This window comes from Triticum aestivum, chromosome 2A (genome assembly GCF_018294505.1).
Source record: "Triticum aestivum cultivar Chinese Spring chromosome 2A, IWGSC CS RefSeq v2.1, whole genome shotgun sequence".
NCBI lineage: Eukaryota > Viridiplantae > Streptophyta > Magnoliopsida > Poales > Poaceae > Triticum > Triticum aestivum.
In genome coordinates this window covers 757,514,497-757,529,975 of record NC_057797.1, presented here as the reverse complement: position 1 = coordinate 757,529,975, position 15,479 = coordinate 757,514,497, and the positions used below count along the sequence as shown (strand labels likewise).

The 15,479-nt window shown below is 45.6% G+C and overlaps 2 protein-coding genes across 2 annotated transcripts; both read left to right on the top strand.

The window, feature by feature from the left end:
- Window positions 1-5,092: 5,092 nt before the first annotated feature.
- LOC123186507 (probable inactive carboxylesterase Os04g0669700) lies at window positions 5,093-6,208 on the top strand. The gene is made up of 3 exons (XM_044598266.1): window positions 5,093-5,269; window positions 5,464-5,587; window positions 5,670-6,208. Exons 2-3 carry the CDS (start codon window positions 5,518-5,520, stop codon window positions 5,984-5,986), a joined length of 387 nt encoding a protein of 128 aa, XP_044454201.1. The 5' UTR covers window positions 5,093-5,269; window positions 5,464-5,517; the 3' UTR covers window positions 5,987-6,208.
- Window positions 6,209-13,916: 7,708 nt separating this feature from the next.
- On the top strand, window positions 13,917-15,233 carry LOC123186506 (BTB/POZ and MATH domain-containing protein 1-like). The gene has a single exon (XM_044598265.1). It carries the CDS (start codon window positions 14,064-14,066, stop codon window positions 15,069-15,071), a length of 1,008 nt encoding a protein of 335 aa, XP_044454200.1. The 5' UTR covers window positions 13,917-14,063; the 3' UTR covers window positions 15,072-15,233.
- The last annotated feature ends 246 nt before the right edge of the window (window positions 15,234-15,479 follow it).

The following is a 15,479-nucleotide window of genomic DNA, read 5'->3' as shown; positions in this document are numbered from 1 at the left end:
AAGTGTAGACGGGCGTTTATATAGTGCGAGATTTACAAGTGGAGCGCGGGAGCATGTCTCTAGGCACTGTCGGCTTGGCTTAGTGGCTATCGGCCGGCGACGGACGCATGCATGCATGTCGATGCACGTACTAGCTAGTTGAGGAATGGTAACGATCTGCGTTTTCCCTTGGTGCCTTACTTGTAGCAGTGCACCATGCGCATGCATGCATGCCTTGGCACACGAGTTGGTTGGGTTGGCTTGCCCTGCACACTACCTGATGAGGGCCGGACACCGGTTTGTGTACTAACTAATGCACCTTGTCGCCTTCCCAATTCTGTCAACATTTTCGTCTTCTAACACAGTGCACGCATACCAAATTTCAACTTAGCAGTGTTTCAGGCTTTCAGTCAGTGTTGATAAGTTCAACTGATTTACAATATGCAGGATTTACCAACACACCGCCTTTAACAACGGTTGGTGTTCCGGTTGTTGTAGTATAGACCACGTACGACGTGAGTGCGTTCAACAAAAAATAACCTGCAGGGAGAAGCATTTTTGTTATTAAAAACCAAATCATTTTTACATAGTCGAAGTGATCAAAGTAAGGCATAAGCTCGCCCATATTAGTGTTTTGAATCTATTTGGTATACCGACCAACCAATGACCAAATATATCGGCAACACTTGTTGGCGGATATAAATTTGTAACTATTTGGATGACTGACCATGTTGAACACGCAAAGTTGATTATCTTGTCATGAGCACAAAAGCAATACTTCTTACTTATGTTACATCGTGCAAGATTGTCTTTGGTTAGCATAACTCCCCTACGAAGATACCACATGAAGATTTTAACTTCTATTGAAATCTTTGACCTCCAAAATTTCTTATTATTAACCACTTGTAACCCAAAATGCGTGAGTCCATGGTATATAGAGTCTACTGTGAAAGACTCCGATGTAGTAAGGTTCCAACGAAACACATCCTGGCCTTACGTCAGGTTAATTGAATCTAGTCGGATAAAAGATTATGCCATGATATAAGCCCGGGGCCAATCAAACCTGCCTGCATGAAACATTCGACGGGTATAAACTGAACACCTGTGCAATAGTATTATTCTTATCGTGAGCAGTGATATACAAGGCTCGATATTATTCTCGGAGACTAGTATTGCCTAGCCATATGTCGTCTCATAAACGAATCTTTGACCTGTCCTTTATTGAGAAAGACCCAAAGCGAAAGAGATATTTCTTTGCCACCATTAGGACAGCGCAAAAGTGCGAGTCGCCATGTTTCCAATAGGCCCGAGACACCGCCTTTGCCGTTAAAATGTGCACCAGAGTTTGCCAAATACCATCCTCAGCAAGAAGTTTGAAAAACCATTTACTAAGTAGTGCCTCATTCTTGACCTACATGTCATGAATTCCAAGGCCACCTTTGTCTTTTAGCCTACAAACCACGCTTTCTTTGGCTAGCATGCATTTTTTCTTTTCACTGTCTTCTTGCCAAAAGAATCTGGATCTAAAATATTCCGATCTTTGCAAGACCCCTTTTGTGAGTTGGAAGAAAGAAAACATATAGATAACCATATTTCCAAGGTGAGAGTTAATTAATCAAAACCAGTCATCCTCCAACTGAGAGCAGCATGCCTTTCCAACTGCTCAACCGCTTCTCTAGATGCTCCTCTACATGCTTCCACATGATGAGACGCTGATAGTGAATTGGAATTCCCAAACATTTAATCGGGAATTGGCCATGTGCGCAACTAAACACATCAGTATAATCGGCAACTGCCTCAAAGGCTTCTCAAAGTAGAAGAGTTCACTTTTATGTAAGTTAATTATGAATCCCGACATTTGCTCAAATGATGAAAGTAGGAGCTTCAGGTTTTGAGCCTTGTCCAGATCTAGTTCCATAAAAAGAATTGTGTCATCGGCATATTGCAGAATAGAGAAGCCACCATCCACAAGGTGCCACCATCCACAAGGTGTGGACTACTCCTGTAATCTGGCCATCATGCTTTGCGCGCTCAATCGGAATATCCACCATGTCAGCAACAACATTAAATAACGTTGGGGACACAGGGTCACCCTCTCGTATACATTTTTTTGTCGGAAAGTAATGGCCTGCGTCGTCATTGACTTTGATGGCCACATTACCTCTAGTTACAAAATTTTGAATCCACTAGCGCCACTTATCGGAGAAACCTTTCATTCTTAGGACCTATTGGAGGAAATACCATTTGACCTTGTCATAGGCTTTTCCAAAGTAGATTTTGAATACTACTCCATTAATGGTTTCTTGATGCATCTCATGAATGGTCTCCTGCAAAATTACTACGCCATCAACTATATTCCTTTCTTGCATGAATGTTGTTTGAGATGGTCGGACAACATGTTAAACTACCGAGTTTAAGCTATTCATAGTCACTTTGGTGAAAATCTTGATGCTAGCATTAAGGAGGAATATGGGTCTGAACTGGTAGATCAGTGTAGCCTCCTTAATCTTCAGCAGCAAGACAATCTTGCAAAATTAAGTTTGAATAGGTCTAGTCGGTTGGCATGATGACAATTGAACAACTTCAAAAAGTCAGCCTTGATGATATCCCCAAAATTCTGATAGAAATCTACGAGGCAACCATCTAGGTCTGGATCTTTGTTATGTTCCATTAAGAACACCACCGCTCCCACCTCCTCTTCTGAGAATGGTGTCGTTAGGATATTATTTTATTCTGCCGTGACTTGTGGAATATCAGCTATTCAGGTCTCATCAAGGGTGAAGTTCCCTTCAGTCGGCGCTCCGAACAGAGATTTGTAGTATTTGGTGATATACTTTTTGAGCTCCTCCTGCCCGTCGATCGCCCCTCATCTTGTTAGAGACTGTAAATACATTTCTTCCTATACTGCCCATTGGCAACCAATTAGAAGTATCGTGTATTACTACCAGCCATCAAAATGAAATCATCTTTGGATCTATTTGATCTCCTCTTCTCGTAAATGATGGGCAATCTTCTCATTAGATAGATTTTTCAATCCAATCTTTTTCTGAGATAAGGTGCGCGTCTCTGCAATTTTGTTGTGGTCGTCAATAATGCTGGAGAGTCGTTGTTTTCTTTTTTATATATCCCATTGGTGTGTTTCGCCCATCCAGCGAGGTGTTGCCTCATGGCCCTTATTTCAAAGTTCCATCTCTGAATAGGCGTATGACCAATGGTGGGCTTCTCCCAGACATCTTGATTATGTCTACAAATCCATCCCACTGCAGCCATCCCACTTCAAATTTGAAAGGGCGACGAACAGCTGTGTTCATAGAGTTAGAATCCAGAATGATGGGTGCATGACCCGATAATGCCTCGATACGCTCTAGGGCTCACACGGTTAGTGGAGGAAATTTTAGTTCCTATTTGGTTTCCATGAGCACCCTATCGAGCTTCTCATATGTCGGCACATAGAAGTTATTAGCCCAGGTGAACTGCCCCCCCTCCCCTGACATAGTGGCTTCCCGGAGATCCAAACTTTCGAACAACATTGAATAGGAAAGGCCAATGAGTGTCAGAGCAGACATTATTTTTTTCTTGCTGGTTCCTAAGGATATTAAAGCCCCTCCCATAAGTATTGGATACAAGTTATTCTTAGTCACCACCAATTCACGAAGGAAAGCCGATTTGTACTCATCTTGGGCAGCTCCATAGGCCGCGACCAGGCTCCATATAAAACTATCAGCTCTGTTTTGTAAGTGAAATTTGATATGAAATTCGTTGGTCAAAAAGCCAACAAGTCCATGGTCATGGTCTGTATCCCAAGAAGGATTTCTTTAGGCCTTCCACGTGCTGGTAGACTATGACATGTGTAGTCAAAACCACCTGATAGATGATCGAGGACATGCAGGCAAAATTCATATTTACCAGCCTCGAAAAAATTGCCACAAAATTCAACTCATGTTCGCACACACACAATCACCGACGTGTTTATGTTTAGCCAAGCCTAAGAGACATCTGCTCTTCCAAAACATACCTCTCATGTGGAAACTCTGGTCGGTTTGGAAAATTTTGCCTTTTTGGGCGATTTTAAATGCGATTTAAATTTTCATGAAGATGTTGTGAAGTTACAAAACATGGAACCAAGTCTTGCGTCATCCAAATCAACCTCGGTAGCCTCACCAACCAAGTGGAAGATAAACGGACCATCATATTTGGCATCCGTTTCACCATCCTCCTCGGTTTCAGGGTTAGGTAGGGTGCTATTAGACTTCGGAGAAACCTTTATATGTTCGTTTCCATATGTTTAAGTAACCCAGCCGGCAGATTATAATTTCACTATCATTCTTTCCCAAGGAAACACCGACGTTCTTTAGGTAGTGGACATGCGAGTATCCGAAAAAGAAAGAAAAGTTCGAACGGATGTGGTACCTGGCGTGGGGTCCAAATTCCTCGAGGCCTGGCGCATTGCTTGCTAGCAAATGCTCATCAGACGGAGAGGAACTATCAGTAGAGATGGAGACGGTTAATACGTCGAAGGGGCGAAGTCAGCCCTCCAGACATAATACCCGTAGGTTTCTTCGATTGAGCTATTGGTGAAGTACTCTGCAACATAATACCCATCAGTCTCTTCCAATGTTAACTAGCACAGACTTTTGGACGACACTTCTGGTTGCTGCTACTCTGATGCCATACGACATTTTGTTTCAGAAGTTTGCATTCATGACATTTTATTTCAGAAGTTTAGTTACACGAGGGTGTCAACTTTAGTTGGCTAGCATGACAATTTTCGTGCTTCAGTTACTTTTTGACAGAAACTTGACGTGTGTCACTGAAATTTGTCATTCTTACGTAAGTGGAATTGCCATCGAAGAAAAACGTTGCGGCCGGGACGCTAACGTGTGGCACTTAACAGTTGGGTTTTCTATTCCAGCAGGAACCTGTTGAATTCAGAAAATGCTTTGGGTTTACCACGGAATAATTGGAGGCGACGCCACTATGATTCTTTGTTGTTGGATCTTGACGGTGGCATCCCAGGTCAACCCCTCGTCACAAGTCAACACGCGCAATGGAGGTCAGAAACTGCGGCGGAGCTTCCTATAGCTAGCCAGATTCCATGTATGGCCCGCTCTGCTCGGCCGGGAAATGGAGGAGGAGCCCCCGCCGGCGGAGCCTCGGTCGCAGCGGTTCGTGTTGTCGCTGCACGGGCTGGGGGACAGCGGGCGCGCCAACGAGCCCATCGCCGGGTACGCCTTCGCCGGCGCCCGCTGGGCCTTCCCCACGGCGCCCACCGCGCCCGTCCCATGCAACCGTACGTATACATCGGATCTCCTTGACTTCCATTGCTTGCTTGCTTGACACTCTCGTGTCTAATCCGTACATCAGGTGGCATGCTGATCACCTCCGTAAGCCAAACAATCAATCCTCCCATCGGCCTTAGATCCACACAAAATCATGTATGCAGAAACTGATGGCCGTGTAATGAATCCCCTCCCCTGGGTGCAGAAATCCGTGAGGGACGAGGCGGACGTGCTGAGGGCGGTGGAGAGCGTGCACGCCATGATCGACCAGGAGATATCCGCCGGGACGAAGCCGGAGGATGTCTTCGTCTTCGGGCTCAGCCAGGGAGGTACGACCTGCTAGAGCTTGCTATGTACTACTCCTACATTCTCTAAATACTGTAACATACTACGAGCGAATCGCATGAGCAGGCGCGCTGAGCATTGCCAGCGTGCTGCTGTACCCCAAGACGCTGGGCGGCTGCGCGGTCTTCAGCGGATTCCTCCCGTTCGGCGCCTCCTTCGCTTCCAGGGTCACGGCCGAGGCCAAGAAGACGCCGGTGCTGTGGGTGCACGGTCGAGCGGACTTCCTGGTCCCGATCGAGGCGGGCAAAGACGGGACCAAGTTCCTGCGGGGACGGCTGGGCATGAGCTGCGAGTTCAAGGTGTACGAGGGTCTCGGCCACGAGCTGGCACCCTACGAGCTCCAGTACTGCGAGCGCTGGGCCGCCGGTGGTGAGAAGCGTTGACCGTGGCATGCGGAGGAGCAGGCGCTCATGCAGCTGCGGATTCGGCTTCTTCTCTCGGTCGTAACGCGCCGTGGATCGCCGAGCGGAACGACTTTATTTTTTCCATTTCCCTTTGGTACTGATTACTGAAAATGGTCCAATCATGTATCCTTCCAAAAAAAATCCATATTTCAAATGGTGGAGACTGAAATCTGACTATGGATCACACATTTTGACTTTCTACATGCATTTCTCGCCGCATCACACTAACATTAAGCACGGTGCACGGATAACATTTCTACCCTTTCCAGGGTACTCCTATTCACGATTCCTTAATCACCACTAAAGGAACATACATGCATGAAATCAACATGTTTCCGCATGAACTCCTATTGGTACATGATTAGCAAAATGAATGAAAATACCAAACTCACGTGATGCAAGTTCACACTTCCGGAATGACATCCATAGACCCTATATATATGTATGCTTTCAAGAGCTCGACTAAAAGCAAAACTGCCGTAGATTGGAGTGATAATCCTTGCGAGTGTGTCATGCTAGGCTTGCATTCTTCCTTTCCCCGCTCAATGTATTTGTGAACTCTGGGATACTGGAGGGAAACAAAGACACAAGATGGCTTTTCATAATTTTTATTCTCGGTATTTGTACCACGCAAGCTTATTAATCTGCTGTATCGCTTGTGCCTTTCCAATCCTTGGAGCGTTCTTCCTCGAGAAAATGATAACTTCCTTATTTTTATGAAAGCAACTGATCATAATGCAAATACATTGAAGAGGATTCTAGACACTTATTGTGCTAGTTTAGGCCAGCATTTGAATATAGCAAAATTCAGTATTTTCTTCAGTCCTAATAGTTGAGATTTAGCCAGGGAAGGTGTTTGCGGCATTTTGGATGTATTAACTAAAGCTTTGTCAGATAAGTATCTGGGTCTCCCCGCGATAGTTGGGGTAGACCGAAGTGATTGTTTTCAGCATCTACTTGACAGAGTTTGTCAGTGGCTAAAGGGATGGAATGAGAAATTTCTATCAGTGCAAGGTAAAGAAAATTTGTTAAAATCTATAGCACAAGCAATAGTTCTATGTTATGTCTGTGTTTAAATTGCCTAAAGGAATTCGTAAATCAATTACCGATGAGATATCAGGGTTTTGGTGGGGAGATGGAGAAGAAAAGAAAAAAATGCATTAGTTTGCATGGTGAAAAATATGCATTCCAAAGAATAAGGGTGGTACGGGGTTTAGAGACCTTCACAACTTTAATCTTGCTATGCTAGCAAAGCAGTGTTGGCCACTTCTTCAAAATTGTTGTGTGTGTGTGTGTGTGCAAGTGCTGAGTGCTAAGTATTATCCAAATGGTGATATATTAAAAGCAGGACCAAAGAAAGGTTCCTCATTTACGTGGCAAATCATTTTTGCGGGAATTCAGACTTTCTAAAGGGGATGCATATGGCGCATGGGTTCGTGCTCACATATCAATATTTGGGAAGACCCTTGGATTCACTCTAGGGTCGAGAAGAATCATTACCCCAAGGGGAGGAACAGTGTTGACTAAGCTGGAAGAAATTATTGATCCTCATATGGGACCGTGGGATGAGGTGCTCCTTCGCAATGTTTTCTTACCTATTGATGTTAAAAGAATAATGCAAATCCCTCTTCATGTCGAAGTTGTAGAAGACTTTGTGGATTGACACTTCACAAGCTCAAGAACTTTTTCAGTTCATTAGGCCTATCATGTGGAATTCGGTCATCAGTTTGGGCACCATTACTCAGACCGGACAATACAAGAAGTGCTCACATAAACACGGTTTGGAAAGACCTATGACAGCTTCAAATCCCTGGGAGGATGGAAAGTGCGGCGCGTCCTTTGCGTCCAAGGTCAGAGGCGAAGAAGACACCGGTGTTGTGGGTGCACGGGCGATCGGACTTCGACCCAATTGAGGCGGGCAAAGACGGGATGAAGTTCCTGCGTTGAAGGCTCGGCATGCACTGCGAGTTCAAGGTGTAGAAGGGGCTCGGCGACAGGGTGACAGAATTGGCGCCCTATGAGCTCCAGTACTGCGAGCGATGGGCCGACAGCGGGGGCGGTGGCTCAGGTGAGCATGTTCAAGGGGGAAGCGTGAACCGTGGCGTCCCGAGGAGCAGGGGCTCGTGCAGCTGTGGCTTCAGCTTCTTCTCTCGATCGTAACGCACCGTGAACCGCCGAGCGGAGCGAGTTTTTCCTTCTCCTTGGTAGTGAAAATGGTCCCTGCATGTATCCCGAAAACAAAAGGTCCATGTCAAATGGTCCAGCGGCCACGCGTACAAAGGTGGAGATTGAAATCTGATTAGGGATCACAATTAATTTTCTACATGCATTTCTCTTTACACCACACTAACATTAAGCATGGAAAACATTTCTTCCATTTTGAGAGTCGTCTTAGTCTCAGGGCATCTTCAACACTGGCCCATAAATCAAACACTGCATCCGTCCAACAACAGGGAGGGATCAGTCAGCGGATACGGATGTGGGAGCCTGCCATGCATCGAATCGTAGTCGCATACATTTCAAACCGGATTTCGACTAACCGGATGATTTTCATCAAACACGATGGAATTCATCAATGTTCGGATAGAAAATAGCGCAAATCATTCATAGATAGTATACAAATATGCCTAGTACAACAATAGTTATAATTTAATAAGATTAACCGGATGTTCACCAAGTTTTTCATGTATGGATCATGTTATTTTACACATACTACCCCTTGAGCTTCATCAACAATGTATGAGTGTGAATGGTCCGTTCTCTGGCATGTAACACATCAGGGCAGCACGTGCATGCTATACAACGTTAGAGCAACAATAAGTGAATGAATTAATTAATTATCATGTAAATCAAGAAGAACCAAACTTACAATCTCCGTGGTTGTCGAGTGCAATGGCCACATTTCCTCTAGCTGATGAACCACACCACAATACTTCAGGAAACGGAGTGTGATACGTTAAGGACATGACACTGCGTTCATGGATGATGTGCATGTGATAGGGCGTAATGTAATGAACCATCCACGCGCTGCCGAAAGACCCCCCCCCCTTCTCCTGCCTACGAAGTCCGCAGATACGGCTAACCACGCATTGCACAACAACTCATCCTCCTTCACCGAGTACCCCGCCATCTTTCTTACTCACAAAAGCGACATGAAGTTCGAAAATAGACTCAATGACATTTGATCGAACACCTGCGGGGCGTGGTGTCTGTCATGGACGACGTTGACAGGGGGCCGAGGGTACCTGACTGCAGACGGATCCTAATTGGACGGCGCCATTGTACAAGGCGAGCGGGTGGCTGGGGGCTATGGACGTCCGACAATTCTTGGACGATGACCGGATGGTACAAAGGCGGCGGCCGACAAGAACGGTGCAGATGCAAAGTAAGGGGAAGCAGAGGCGGGATGGAAGAGAATGAGACTGGGAGGCAGGATTTGAGTGGGGCAAAAAGGACGTCCAGACCAATCCACAAACGGATAAAGAACCACGTTGAATGAAAAAATGTGTTTGGACCGCACGGTTCGGACAGATGTAGGCAGTTTGAGAATCCACATTGGAAATGCCCTCACAATTCTTGAACGACCACCAAAAAGAACACACATGGCATCAAGGTGTTTCCACATGAACTCTTGTCGGTACATGCATGTTTTGCAAAATGAATGAATTCCAACTCACATGCAAGTTCACACTTCCAGAATGACATCCATATACTCTATATATGTATGATTTCAAGAACTTGATTGAAAACAGTGCTACCATAGATTGAGATAGGATTGCATCTCTTCCCTTCTCTGCTCAATGTATTTGAGAACTCTGAGATATGAGATACTGGAGGAAAACAACGACACAAAATGGCATTTCATCCTTTTTGTTTATCGGTAGTTATACCACACAAGCTTATTCATGTATTATATGGTCTCTGCATTTCCAAGTCGCCTGCCTTTGCTCTGTCAAAATGATGTGTCATCCTGAAAGAAACTATTGCAAAATCTTATACCACCCATGCAAAGACACCTTATTTTTCTGAATTCAATATTTAAGGACATAAGTGTCCACCAGGCACAGGTTTTTGTTTTCACGAAGTTCTATAAATCAAGGAGGAAAGATAGAGAATCCTCAAAACAAAAGATTGATAACTGTACGAGCACTCGCACTCGTACCAGCGCCTATATCATAAGCGGCCATGCAGGAGCAAACTCCACAGAGCGATCGACGGTGCATGGTACCACCACCCATATCGTTGTCAACACTGAGTAACAGAAGGTCTCGAATTTTAAGACGGCATACGGTACGAGCGCTGGTGCCCGCACTTGTACCAGAGGGTGATGCAGGTGATGGACTTCCAGAGAGAAAGACGACCCATGATATGATCGTGTTGGTCAAGCCGCCGCTCGTACCAAGGCAAAAAATATCAAATCGATGTTTTTTTTATCTTGTGCGTTATTTTCGCGGGGGGCTTAGACCTTATGAGGTGATGTGTACGGTAATGTGGCAACCATATAAAATATCCACACAAGTCGCTTGGTTGCTTCGATTTGACATGTTTAAAGTCCAAGTACCAGGTACTCTTTTTTCCGGTTTGAACTTTGCTAAAATAAAAGTTGCTTAGCGTGGTTCTCACCTTAAGTGGGAACCCTCATTTTAACTAGGCGTCTAGGAGCTGCACACTTGTGTTTTATATCTTGTCTCACACACACCTCGCTTATAATCTTGAAATCTACAGACTTCTAGACATAGTTTATCTACTTATGCAAGTGCTATGGCTGACAAACCGATCTTTTTAGAGACATATGTTTTGTCACTTGTGAGCTAATCCTTTGTGCTACAAAGAAAATAGAAAACACGAATGCATAAAAAACTACCTTCTTGTTTTCTTTTTAGCTCATTTTCAGTAGGTTCTATCGGAGGGAAGCCGCCGGACCACAACAACGAAATCAGTCGAAGCGAGATCCATGTCCGTTAAAGGAGAGGCCAATTGCGCCTCAACTATAAAAGTGTGGAACCCTTGCTTAATCTTATCCTTGGGGAGGTAAGCACTTCTCACACTCTTTTAATAACCAAATTTTCTCTTCCATTTTCTAATTTTTTTTAGTTTGCTATTGCAAAGCTCTAAGCTTGGGTAAATTATATTTGCATGCGCAGGGTCTTATTCAATGTTCTATAGCTTAGGGTTTTCATGAAATTGTGTGTCCCACTGTTTTGAAATGCTTACTTTGCTTTAGTTTCACCTAGCATGATGAAATATTGTTCTTTTCCAAAGACATCGCCATGTTTTTTTTTATCAAAAGCAATAAATGAGTCATTTAAAATGTTGCCTTTGTTTCACCTAATTGCATAAGTTGGGGACTAGTGGTGGCTTGATTAGCACTACATGTTGTACATTATTTTTGCTAATAGACCCAATGACTTTGGTTAATCCGGGAATGCGCAATGAGTTACCCCACCAAATAACACCCTCGGGGTACTTAACTTTTGAGTCTTGTGGAATATGACACCGCGACGCTCTTATGTAGTGTTTGAGTTTTTTTTATTAAAGCGAGTTCGAAGCCTTTCCACTTTAGTTTCATCTTTTATTTGCTAGCCTCTTTGGTACCGAGCATTGCCCACTCTCACAATGATATTTTACGCATATTGCGCTAGTACATCCAAACTCGTTGAAGGAATTCCTCATGTTCTCCTACACATAAGCCCTATGTATTCTTAAAATAGTCCTTATGTTCATTATGTACTACTATCATTATTACATCACACTAGATGGCCTGTTGCGTTGCGTCAATTGGCGCAGAGACCAACTACATCCCGGAAGTTAAGCGAACTATTTGAAGGAATTTTTTGTCAACTTTCCTCAAATGATTATCTTCATACCGTGTTTCTATTTGCCTTGACAATGATCATTGCCCATAGCTTTCTTTGGCGATTTATTTTTTATGACATGAGACTCTGTTCGTGATGATTTCTTTCTCAACTATCTACAACTGCGCAAAGACCAACTACAACGAGAAGTTAAGAAAGTTATGAGTGTGACACGTATAGCATACACTCCTTCAATAAATCATCCCAAAAGGGTGATTGAGAAGATGAATTGACTGTACATTGTTTGCTTTCATGCCGCAACTAGGTTAACAGAAGACCCGAACGCATATCCCATGGCAAATTACCAACGAGAGACCAACTGTAGCCATTGGCACAAAGACATTTCTCATAAATGGTCTGCAAGTGATTCTATTTGTGTTGCGTTTGTATCGAACATGTATATTTACCAACGAGAGAAGTCCATCTCCTTGTTTCGCCGGATAGAGCAACCCAACATCGTAATTTCAGATGGAGCTTGTCTCTGATGGTTTACTTACTTTTTAAACAACGTTCGTTAGTGTTTCTTATATACGGTTTGCTTGGCTTCTTCATAGCTTATTCATAGTCACTTTATTATATTATCACTTACCGGATCAAAAGAGGTTCTTTGCCAGGACGCGGAGGGAGTTGCCTGCCCGAACACGAAGGGCCTTGCATGCTCAGACGCGGAGTAACTTGCGTGTCCGGGGAGTGTGTAGGCTGGGTCGCGTGGAGGATCCTGGCCGCAATGTAGCATGTCTAGCGAACAAGGCAGCCACGGCCGGAGCAACCAAACAAAGAGGCATGCAAAAATGCTCTATTCTTCTTCGTGGCCTTTTGTTTGGTGTGAACCGCAATGGCACATTGTTCTAACTCTTTCCTTTGTAGCGCCTTCTTGTACTCGCTTTCTAGCGGCACCACGTTTTCTGGACAGAAGTTAAGCAAGTTACGGGCAGCACGTATAACAGGCACTCCCTCAATAAATCATCCCAAATGGGTGATTGAGAGGTGAATTGATTGTATGTTTTATTCTTTCATACCCCAATCGGGTTAACAGAAACCCGGAATGCATATCCCACGACACATGACACGAAACATTCGAAATAAAAATCCCACCCGGGATCACATGAGCAGAAGAAAATTAAGCGAACCGGCCAGACCCTGGCCTGGACAACTGGACAACCAGACAGCCGGGTCAATAGAAAGGAGTCCGTTGTGCCATTAGCGCAAAAACAACCGCGACCAGAAAGTTAAGCAGGCCATTGGCATGATTACGACAATGACAATGGCTCGGACGGCGGCGGGGGCTGGCAGAGCGGATATTTTGTTTTAGATATATCAAATTTTGTTAAATTTTATCCATTCATCTTAAAATTCATTCATATTTTGTTTTGTTCATTTGAAATGAGGCGGATATTTGATGACTAAGAGCATCTACAACCGGGCGTCCCAAACCCGCCTCAAATGCTTGGACGGATGACCCGGTCACTGACCAGCCACAAAAATGCGACCCAGACGGGCGCCCCAAACGGGCCTCAAACGCCCAGGCTGACCGGCACCCCTCATATCTAGCCCAAAGATGGGGCGGATATGGGCGCGTCCACCACGTTGGTCCCGGTCCACTTGACCCCACATATATTCCTCCCCATTCGCTCGCCGGACCAAATCTAGCCACTTCACTCCACTCCCCCTCCGCTCCTCTTGGTGATGGCAACACGACGAGATCAACGAGTAAGGTGTGGTGCGAGAGCGAGAGCGAGACGATGGGGAGAAGCGCTCAAGGAGATGCGGCGGCGTCAACAACCAAAACCAGAGTGTTCGAATGGAAGAGAAGACGATTAGGGTTTCGCCGCATGAAATCGCATACCTACCCCACTATAGGCTAGAAATATCTCACCTTTGCCACTGGTAAAATATCCAATGGCTGAAATCGCATTGGTAAATAACAAAATATCCAACGAGCAAAACAATTCGAGCCCTAAGATGCATGTCTAAACGGATCGGATGGTTGAAAACGGCTGAGCTGGGATTTCAGCGGGCTGCCCCTCTCTAGTACAGTAGGCTTCTGAGTGAACCGGCCGAAGTGGTAGCAGCCCATGGTCAGTGCGGTCCAGCTGTAGAGCAGAACAGAGGAGAGTTCTAGCAGAACAGAGTTAGGTAGCTGCCAAAAACCCTATCGCCGCCGCCGCCGCCCCAATTTCCCCTCCGCACAAGCACCGGCAATGGCGGCACCGCAGAGGCCGACTACGACGACTACGGCGTCGGCGTGCATCCCGGATACGGCGCGGGGCACGCACGTCTTCACGCTCGCCGGCTACAGGCTGCACAAGGGCATCGGCGTCGGCAACTTCATCCGATCTGCCACCTTCGCCGTCGGCGGCTACGCCTGGTGCATCCGCTACTACCCCGACGGATTCAGTTCTGAATACAAGGACTCTGTTTCAGTCTGCGTCGAGCTCCAGAGCAAGAACTCAGTGGTGAGGGCGCTCTACGACCTGAGGCTGACCAGCCGGGCCACCGGTCTGTCGTCACTCATCTTCTCCCGGCCGTCGTCCTTCCCGGCGTTCGACTCCTGCAAGAACGACAATTTCAGGGGAGCTTACACGTTCATGAAGAGGGATCTCCTGGAGGCATCCCCGTACCTGCAGGATGACTGCATCGTGATCCAGTGCGATGTGACTGTTCTCCTCAAGAAAATACCGGCCGTGGCGCTGGCCACCACCACCACCAAGACTTCTGATATCCAGGTGCCACCGTCGGACCTATTGAACAATCTCGCAATGCTGCTTGAGGGGAAGAAAGGGGCGGACGTGGTGATCAAAGTTGGCGGGGAGACCTACCACGCACACAAGATCGTGCTCGCGATGCGGTCTCCGGTCTTCGATGCCGAGCTCTATGGGCCAATGGCAATGTGGGACAAGGAGAAGCAGTGCATACAGATTGTGGACATGCAGCCCGCCGTTTTCAGAGCATTGCTTCACTTCATATACACAGATTCATTGCCTGCCATGGATGACCTCCTTGACAGCCATGACAAGAGGGAGATGATGAGGCATCTGCTTGTGGCTGCAGACAGATATGCCATGGACAGGCTCAAGCTGATGTGTGAGGCCATCCTCTGCAAGGGTCTAGATGCCGAGAGTGTGGCGGCCACGTTAGCTCTAGCTGATCAGCATCGTTGCAGCAAGCTGAGAGACGCTTGCATTGAGTATATCAAGCTCTTCACCTAGAACAGAGGAAATGTCTGATCTCCTGACTAGAGAGCATGTATTGCTGTCCTTTTAGCTTATATATGTATGTATTTATGTGATATGCACTGCTGTCCTTTAGATCATGTTGCCTTGTCCTGAAGTCTTCACATATATTTGGGAGGAGAATGAGTAAGTTCATCAGAATTTATGTTGGCTAGACCTATATGAATCCATGCCAGCTTTCCGTGAATGTGCTGTCTTTTAGAATTACAAACATGCCTGTGTTGTACCTCTGATTTGAAATACCAAACATGCCTGTTTCTCCTCTAAATCTAAATTGCAAACACGCATGTTTTCGCCTGCTAAGGTATGTACACCTGCTGCCCGAATCGTGCCCAAGTTTTGTTCATGATTCGATGGGGGAAACATATATGTGATGTGATCTCA

Coding starts and splice junctions, on each gene's coding strand:
- LOC123186507 (XM_044598266.1), top strand. CDS start 5,518: ATGATCGACCAGGAGATATCCGCCGGGACGAAGCCGGAGGATGTCTTC. Junction 5,588..5,669: donor CTTCGGGCTCAGCCAGGGAG/GTACGACCTGCT, acceptor TCGCATGAGCAG/GCGCGCTGAGCATTGCCAGC.
- LOC123186506 (XM_044598265.1), top strand. CDS start 14,064: ATGGCGGCACCGCAGAGGCCGACTACGACGACTACGGCGTCGGCGTGC.